General features: G+C 46.5%; 1 protein-coding gene across 2 annotated transcripts in view; it reads right to left on the bottom strand.

The window, feature by feature from the left end:
• The window catches only part of Rbpj (recombination signal binding protein for immunoglobulin kappa J region), a 63161-nt gene extending 62715 nt beyond the window's left edge, over window positions 1-446 (bottom strand). Inside the window, exon 1 of one of the 2 annotated variants that reach the window (XM_028765294.1) lies at window positions 310-446. In XM_028765294.1, coding sequence (XP_028621127.1) covers window positions 310-446 — 137 coding nt within the window. Of the gene's footprint in view, window positions 1-78; window positions 145-309 lie in introns of those variants that run through there. The other variant, XM_028765295.1, reaches the window with a different exon arrangement.
• Window positions 447-9015: the final 8569 nt, after the last annotated feature.

Here is a 9015-nt window from a genome sequence, read left to right as displayed (position 1 = left end):
CGGCCCGCCGCCTGCCGCAGGCAGTCAGACACCCGCAACTTTCCCGGTTCCCAGCACTCGCTGCCCCCTCAGACTTACCCTGTCACAACAGGCGCCATCTTCCACAAACTCTCGCCAAAACTCCAACCCTCGCGAGATTCCCCCCGCCGCCTTTCCCTGCTCCTCTCCCCCGCCCCTTCCCTCGGCCTCGCTGATCGCTGCCACCCGGCCCCCGCGCCGTCTTTCCCCGCTTCGCCGCCGCCAGGAGCCAGCCACCTCGCGCCGCCCGCGGACTAAGGGATCTGTTCACTGCCTTCCCTGGAAACCTACCCCGACGATGGAGCATGCGCAGGCCGCTCCTCCGCGGGCGAGCCCTCCCTGTAGTCCATGGGGAGCGCTCCGGTTATCCGGGTTTTGGGACGCGCCCTCGGGGACGTACGTGGAGACTGAGGAAAACCGGAGGGCATTACTACGGGGACCAGGACTAGAGGGGTCAGGAGGCGGGGCCCAGGGGCCGGGAGGAGGGGTCCTGGGAAAATGTGAGCGTTTCACAGGCCTAGATGAGACACCTCCTCAAGTGGGTGTTTTCCAAGTGGCTTCCCGCTCGCGGCGGGTTCCCAGCCCTTTTCATTCATTCAGACGTTCCCTGGACACCTCCCTTATGCTAATCTCGGTGTCAGGTGCCGGAGCGGCGGAGAGCGGACAGAGATCCGGCCCCCGTGACCTGCCAGCGACTTGTCTTCATTCATTTGCCCCTGCGCTACCCGCACACGTGGTGAGACAGGCATGATCATCGCGTGGGCTGACCCTTTCCAGAGCCCTGCGGGCGAAAAGCTCGGTGGCTTTCGCCGCTTCTCCCCCGATGCAATCTGAGGTCAGCCCGAGGTCAGCCTCTGGCAAAGCCCCCCCCCCAAGATGTCCACCTTGCACCCACACGGCACAGCCCCGAATGGTTCTCCCCCAGAGCCATCACTAAGAGCCACACTCCAAGCCCAGGCACTTGGGAGCGAGCTACCCGCCGAGCTCCGGCTGCCTGGGGACTCATGGCAGCAGGCAGCTTGCAGGATGTAGGTGTAGGTGCAGGCGGGCAGATGACCGCCTAGAAGCAGCTCCTCCGTGGTGGCCTGACCCTGTCGCCCGCTGCTCGCCCCGGACACCTAGGCAGGTGGAGGCCCGAGCCGTGCCCCTCCGCTACCTGCCATCCTCCTTGCTCCCCCCTTCCCCGCCCTTTGCTTTCCAAGAGATTCCCAGCTCGTTCCTGCACTGCCTCCCGCAGGGAGCCACAAAACCCGGAAAACTGGACTACACCGCCCGAAACCCGCTCCGAAGCGCCGCAGGATTGGCGCGGCGCGCTCGCGCCACTGCGCATGTGCGCAATGCGGGCAGCGGAGTCTCACGCTACACCTCCTTTCCGACCGCCTTCCACCGCTCGGCTCAGACACAACACGGGCCGTGGGAAATTTCCTAAACCTCGCGAGAATGCGCTCCCCTACCCACCCCCGGGCGGCTGGGCGTGCGCCCTAAATCTCGCCGAGCGGGGCCCCGACAGGTGTTCGTCCCGTGCGCCACCCAGCGCGCGTGCCCGGGCGCGAAAGGCAGGGTCGGACTGGCCCGCGAGGCGGGGCCGTGGGCGCGTGGCGGGGAGCGGCGGGCGGAGGCCGCCCTGGCACACTCACGCACGCGCCGGGGAGGCTTCCTGTCGCCCTCCGGAGCCTGGTACTTTCCTGAAATGTGACAGACGCGGTGCCCCCCACCTCCGGGAGCTGACAGACAGCCCCGTGTCGGCTTTGAGTCATGCATCTGAGTCACCTAGTCTGGCCTCCACTTCACTTTCTTTACAACAAGTTTGGATTCCCTTAACTATTCTAGCAATGGGTGGTTTTTACTTTATAGTGACTTCGATGGCTTTGTGAGCCGGGCAAGGCTCCGAGAAACCTGAGCTTGGCGATCTCGCACGTTTGCCTTGTGGTACAGAGGACACGATTTAAATATCTTCCCCTTAGTCTGTTCTACCCTTTAAAGGAATCCTACATACATGTCAGTTTCAGTCTCCCCTCTCCCCCATATGACTTAAAATGCCAGTTGTTTCCTTCCTCTTTCTATACTTTTGTAGTAAGCATCCCCTTTTAGGTACTGTTTCATCAGATACGTTAGTGCCTGCTGTTCTCCCTTTTTGAATTATTTACTTGCCCAAAAGGTGTCAGAACTTTCTTCAGTCTGCCACTTTCCACATTGGCGTGGTGCTGTATAGAATCAATGTCTTACGGGCATCATGCACCCACAAATGAAGACTGGGTTTTGATATTTAGAAGACAGTGAACTCTCTAATAGCGAGTGTCTCCTGGTTGAAATAAAACTTTGCTTACTGAAGCTTTGAGGTATGTGATACACATTTGCCTATTGCTTTGATTATTTACTTTACATTTTAAAAAGAATGTATGCCCATTTAATACACTGTCAAAACAAGACTAATCTGGAACAAGAGAATGCTGCAGAAGTAAAATGCCTTTAAACATTTCCTCAAGGATTTTTAGACCTACTATGGTCTGTGGCACTAATGTTGGACAGAAAGACATGAGACCTTGGAAAGCCCTGTTAGTCATAAAACTAATCTCAACTCATCAGCTCCGCCTATAGTGTTTTCCTTTCTCAGTAAAGCCAATTCCTTTGCTCTCACTTAAGAGGACCTTGGAATTACTTTTGCCTTTTTTATATCACACACCCAGGATTGCACCAGCAAGACCAATCATGCTAGTCAGATGTATTTTCTAATCGGTAATATGTAAGGAAGGAAGCTAATATTGCTCCCAGCTTTGGAGGCTGCACGAACAAATGATGCTAACATCTGTTTAGCTGTCACAAGTCCTTAACAGATGGTGTCACAATAATAGAAGTATGTGTATACAGAAGAGGTCACATAGACTGGAAGATTGGAAACCAGAGGCAGAGCAGGAGCCAGGTTTATTCTTTTTAGAATGACTTTAAAAAAAAATCAAGTTACCTTTTCTTTTTTTAGATATGTGTGGTGTGCACAGGCCATGGCACACATGGAAGTCAAAGAATAACTTGCTAAGTTTATTCTCACCTATTATGTGGGTTCCAGGGATCAATCTTTGGTTGCCAGATTTGATACCCTGATTATCCACCACTAGGCCCAACTTCTTGAATATTCAACCACTTCTCATGTTACTACTTTGGCTCCTAGATTGTGCAAGAACTTGGGGTCACAAGTAAATATTTTTAAAGCAGGTACTATACCTTCAAAGTAGACCTAGATCCTAACCTCCTATATCTCCTCAGCAACTAGCTTCACCTAACCCATCTGTTTCTCCACATGGGTTACAGGTTGTCTGCTAAGAGATCTTCCTTTCTTCCACTCCACCCCCAGCCAACCTGAGTCTCTTCTCATGGGACCACTCCTCATCTTCTAAGACCGGTTTTTCCATTTCACTAGGAGAACTTACCATTTGGCTTGCTGCCAAACCCTCCTGACCTCTTCAACTCCAGCAGTTCCTCCCCCTCCTTTACTTGAAGCTCTAGCCTGCTGCCCTTCTTGAAGCTCAGGGGGCACGGTAAGCATTCTCAACTCTGAACCTGTGCCATTTCCGTGACCAGCAGTGCTCTCCCCTCATGCATATAGGAGGAAGACTCGTTTGAAGTCTTTAGGTCAATGTCATACCCTGGCCATTTTCTGGCCACCCTTCCCTAGAGTGACTCCCATGCCTCTTTCTTCTTATGTGCTTTGTTTCAATCTTCAAGCCTTGGTTCCTGGAACACTGCCTGATGTGTAGATAGTCATTATTTGCAGGAAGGATGGAGGGAGATAGGGAATCTCTTAGGGCAGAGTAGAGGTGATTTTAAAGGATAGAAGGAAGAATATTTGAAAGTGGGGAGGGGGGAGCCAGGTGGTGGTGGCGCACGCCTTTAATCCCAGCACTCGGGAGGCAGAGGCAGGTGGATTTCTGAGTTCGAGGCCAGCCTGGTCTACAGAGTGAGTTCCAGGACAGCCAGGGCTACACAGAGAAACCCTGTCTCGAAAAAAAAAAAAAAAAAAAAGTTTTCCTGCTCTCCATGTGAACCCCTCAGGAAAAAAAAAATTCTTTTAATGGACAATAAAAAAATAGATTTAAAAAAAAAAAAAAACCAGGGGTTGGGGATTTAGCTCAGTGGTAGAGCGCTTGCCTAGCAGCAAGGCCGTGGGTTCAGTCCTCAGCTCTGGGGGGAAAAAAAGAAATAGATACTTCTATGGGTGAGCCGTGGGATTAAAAATATGGAAATTGTGCATATTTGCCACTGTGTGTTAACCATACAACTTGGCGTGGTTTATGCTACAAGTGTACTTAACCTATTTGTTAAGTTACCTGAATGTTTTGGCACCTCTAATGGTCAAAGAAAATACTGGAAACCTCCTGAGTATCAGTAAGAAATATCTTTTTCTTATTGTTTTCCCTGTGTTTGTGTGTCTGAATGCATGGCCATGGAGATCAGAGGGCAACCTTCTCATGCTCACCTGTCACTTAGTTTGAGACAGGATCTCTTGGTTTTTCTCTTGCAGATTCCTAGCAAGCTGACTAGTGAGCATTCAGGACTGTCTTGTCTCCGCCTCCCATTTTCCCATAAAGACATTGGGATTGCAGTTGCTGGATGTAGGAGGACGGTTTAACAAGGGTTTGGGGACTTGGTCTCAGGTCCTCATGGAGCAAGTGTATTTATTCACTGAGCCTTCTCTCTCAGCCCAGGGTTTTGTTTTGCTTTGCTTTGCTTTAAATCAAGAAAAATTAAAGAGTGTAATAGTATGTATGTATCTGTTTTTAAGTAAAACTTACTCTTTAGGTTCTTTGGTGGAAGGTTCTATAACAAGCAAACAGTGGTAGATACTATGTATATATTTGCCTGTGCTATAGAAAATGGTTCTAGGAACAATGTAATAGTATGTATGTGTCTGCAAAGTCAGAAATACTTTTTATCTATCTCATAGTTTCAACAACAAGCAAATAGTGATACATAAATGTACACTTAGTGGCCTATTTGTTTCTAACATGGCTGTCTTGGGGCTTTTGAATTTGTGCCAAGTGCATATATTGCCTACTCAAAATATAAAACAGGAAAATAAAAGAGAAATGATGTAGTAAGTGTTCAATAAGCAGAGAGAGAGAGAGAGAGAGAGAGAGAGAGAGAGAGAGAGAGAGAGAGAGAGAGAGAGAGCAGATTTGTTTTTCTGTTTACTTCATCGGAATCCTTTTCCAAAAGACGTTAGGCATGTGATGTGGCATCTCAGTGGAATTAAAATGGAAGAACTCTTGATCCACTTGGCTCAAGCCAAGTGTTTTACAAAAATGGCTGACACAAAGGGACTTCGGGGCCCCCCAACTAGCAGAGTGTATAGACAAATCAGTGCTAGAGAGCAAGCCTGGGTTGACAGGCTTGGAGCAGGATGGAAGATCTAACTCTTGCCTCTGTAGAGATGGCCATTGAGTTGTGTCTCACCTTTTGAAAGACAGACACAACTTCTGTAGGAAGGGACAGAAGTCTACAAGCACAGCAAACAGCAAACTCTGAGGTGTGAAGAGACTTACATTCAGGAGAACTCCAGTTAGAAGACAAACACATATAGAAGAAATGCCCTACATCTGTGAAGGGTCAATAAGCAGGAACCTAGGACAACTACAGTCGGAAAACATGAGTTCCATCAGACACACTTGTGCATCCATGTTAATGCTACATTATTCATAACAGCAGGGAAATGGAATCAGCCTAGATGTCCATCACTAGATGAGTGGCTAATGAAATCATGGCCCAAATACACAATGGAATTGGTTCAATCATAAAGAAAAGGGAAATCATTAAATATGCAGGAAAATGAATAGGTCTGGAAAACAGATTAAGTGAGGTAACGCCAACTCAGAAAAGACAAATATCAAATTTCTCATATATGACTCCCAGCTTACATAGGCATGTAAGTGGGTATACGTGTGGGCACGCAATGTGAAATTAGAGAGAAGACCAGAAGAGAAAAAAGGCAGAGCTGAAGCAGAGCAGGGCAGGCAATAAGACACATGTGACCTCAAAGTGGAAAGGTGGCTAAGAACTGCCAGGTCAAGGGGAGGAGGAGGAGGACAGAAGAATTAGCAAAGATAAATTTTATTTGAAAATGCTGTAATGAAACCCAATAGTGTCTACTTGAAAATTAAAAGGGTTTCATTGTAAAAGGAAAGGATGGGGGCTGGAGAAATGTCTCAGGGTTTAGGAGTGCTGGCTGTTCTTCCAGGGGACCTGGGTTCCTAGCACTCACATGGTTGCTTACAACTTTCTGTACCTCCAGTTCTAGAAGATCCAGTGCCGCCTTCTGGCCTACAGAGGCACAAGGCTAACGAAAGGTTTATCTACATATATGCAGGCAAACTACCCACTATCAGAGGTGTGAAGCATGCTGGTACAGTGACCTGATCCAGATGTGAAGCATGCTGGTACAGTGGCCTGATCCAGATGTGAAGCATGCTGATACAGTGACCTGATCCAGGTGTGAAGCATGCTGATACAGTGGCCTGATCCAGGGTTAGAGAGTTTATAATATAGTATGAGGATCACCTTTCCCCATTAGTTTTCATTTCAGGAGTGAAGGTGTATTGTTTCTTTTTATAAGCCAATAAATGAAATATTTAAATTGGAATGAGTTTGGAAGTTTCTGGACGTGTGTCCAGTGGGCAAGCGAAACAGTTGGTAGCACATTAACACATGGAACATTCAGTGCAGCTTTTATTCACTCTCTCTGTCTCTGTAGGGTGTCACTATGGAGTCCTGGCTGGCTGGGATTCACTGTAAACCAAGCTGCTTTTGAACTTCGAAAAAGCCTACTTTTGCCTCCCAATGAGGCTAATGTTGCTTTTATCCTAAAATCAAGTTGTTAGCACCAAGATTCCCACATTATCTTGCTCTTTCTCCTCTCTCCCTCTCTCCATTTCTCTCTGCATTTTCTCTCTCCTTATGTGCACAAACTCTTTTTCTCTTTCTCTTCCCCCTCCCTTCTGCCTCCCTCTCCATGGACACTTCACTGACCTCCTGTGAGATCAGAGAACCCGCCAGAGAGCTACCCCCAATAAACCTGCCTTTATATACTTTAAAAAAAAATGAGAAAGAAAGAAAGAAAGAAAGAAAGAAAGAAAGAAAGAAAGAAAGAAAGAGAGAGAGGTCCTCACATTAATGAACCATACCCCCAATACTGAGCTTTCATAGCTATAAACCAATGATTTTAACCTCTAAGGTCTATCTCCCCCTATATAATGGAGGCAATGGTGCCCAATTCATGTTCCAGGGAATCAAAGTGTTACTATATGTGAATAATGCCATGAGATTAAGCCAGTAAGTCCAAGGATTGCCAAAATTGTTCTAAAGCACAAAGTATTCTGAGCATCTCTAAAACCCATTTTAAGATAGCCAAATATCCAGGTAAGTGTTAGTCTGTCTCTTTAGCATATCCCATTCAGAAATGGCAGTTATTTAATAATGTAATGTTATTAAGTATTATTTAATTTCAAAATGGCTAACATGCCTCAAGTAATTGAAAAAAAAACTATTACAGATGGTTAGTGCATACCTCTGAGTATGTGAAGTGCAGCATCCTGCCATCCGTCATATGGAATGAGACTCTGTACCTAAAAGACTTCCTGGAGGATAGGGCATAGCTCAGGTAGAATGCATACCAAACTATCATGAGGACCTGAGTTCAATACTCCAGTACCTATGTAAAATCTAAGCATCCCCCAAACACACACACACACACACACACACACACACACACTACTAGCTGGGAAGGAAGAGACAGGAAGAATGCTAGCCAGTCTAAGGGAATCTGCAAGTTCCACATTCAGAAAGAGACCCTGTCTCAAAATACAGGAGGAGAAACAACTAAGGAAGATATCTAATGCCAAGTGCTGGCTTCTGCATGTGCACACACGCATACACAAGCATGTGCACAAATAGCCTGTTTCCCATCCATCCTCACGCCTCCCTTGTAGTTATAGCATCATCTCCATTGTATCCAAGTGTATGTTAATCAAATTTACCGAGGGCTGAAAGTGTGGAGGATGTTATTAGACCATGCAATTCTGTAAGGAATGCGAGCTCTAACTCCAAGATTAAAAAAGAACAAGGAGATGGCTGGAAGTGAGTCACAAAATGAGCGAGCTTGAGAAAGGGGCTCAGGTGAACTTGAGAAAAGAAAACAAATGCCCACCCTAACTTTCCAGTTACATTTGTGTTTTCACAAGATTCTTTGGCCCTGGCAATCTGACTTTATTGTGGGCCTGGTTTACTTTTTGCTTAGCTTGCTGAGGTCCTGCAATGCTAGGAGGCAAAAATACAGAAGCAGGCCAGTTGCTCTAGCTAAGTGCAGCATGAATGGAATCACGCGTGCACTCGGTGCAAAGTGTGTGAGCAAGCCTAATAGTCTGTCAGAGGTTTTAACAGCAAATTAACAGGAAGAAAATGTTTCCATGTATGATTGATATATCTCATTCTTTTCATAACATAAGTGATATAAAGGCAGTTAACACTAAAAAGTAATACCATGGGAATCATAAAATTCTAGCTATCCATTCATAGAGGCATATATTTAAATTCTGACTTCCCAGGCTTTCCCCTTTTTGTCATGTACTATATATTGCACTAGTTTCAGGATTTGCATTATGTCAGTGTTAAATGTCCACAGTTTGAAGAAACAGCTAGTTCACTGTAAACAGGTTCGTTTTTTTTTCCTAATCTGCAAATGGGGAACATAAAGTTTGAAATATTACATAAATTACCAGGTATTCAAGAAGCTTCTCACCCCCACCCCACAGCCACATTCATTTTTCTGAACCCTTTGATGGACTGTCACCTCCACTAGTATTTTATAGCATGCTTCCAACTTAGAACATTGTAAAGAATTAAATAGAAACAACTGTCCTTGAGTGAGACCATGGCATTTGCTTTTGAAAAGTCAACTGTTGGGCTAGGGCTAGGGCATCGGCTCAGTAGTTAAGTGCTTGTTGAAAAGTA

Source organism: Grammomys surdaster, unplaced genomic scaffold, assembly GCF_004785775.1.
Source record: "Grammomys surdaster isolate TR1022 unplaced genomic scaffold, NIH_TR_1.0 150, whole genome shotgun sequence".
NCBI classification, from domain to species: Eukaryota; Metazoa; Chordata; class Mammalia; order Rodentia; family Muridae; genus Grammomys; species Grammomys surdaster.
This window is presented reverse-complemented; position numbering and strand designations above follow the sequence as displayed.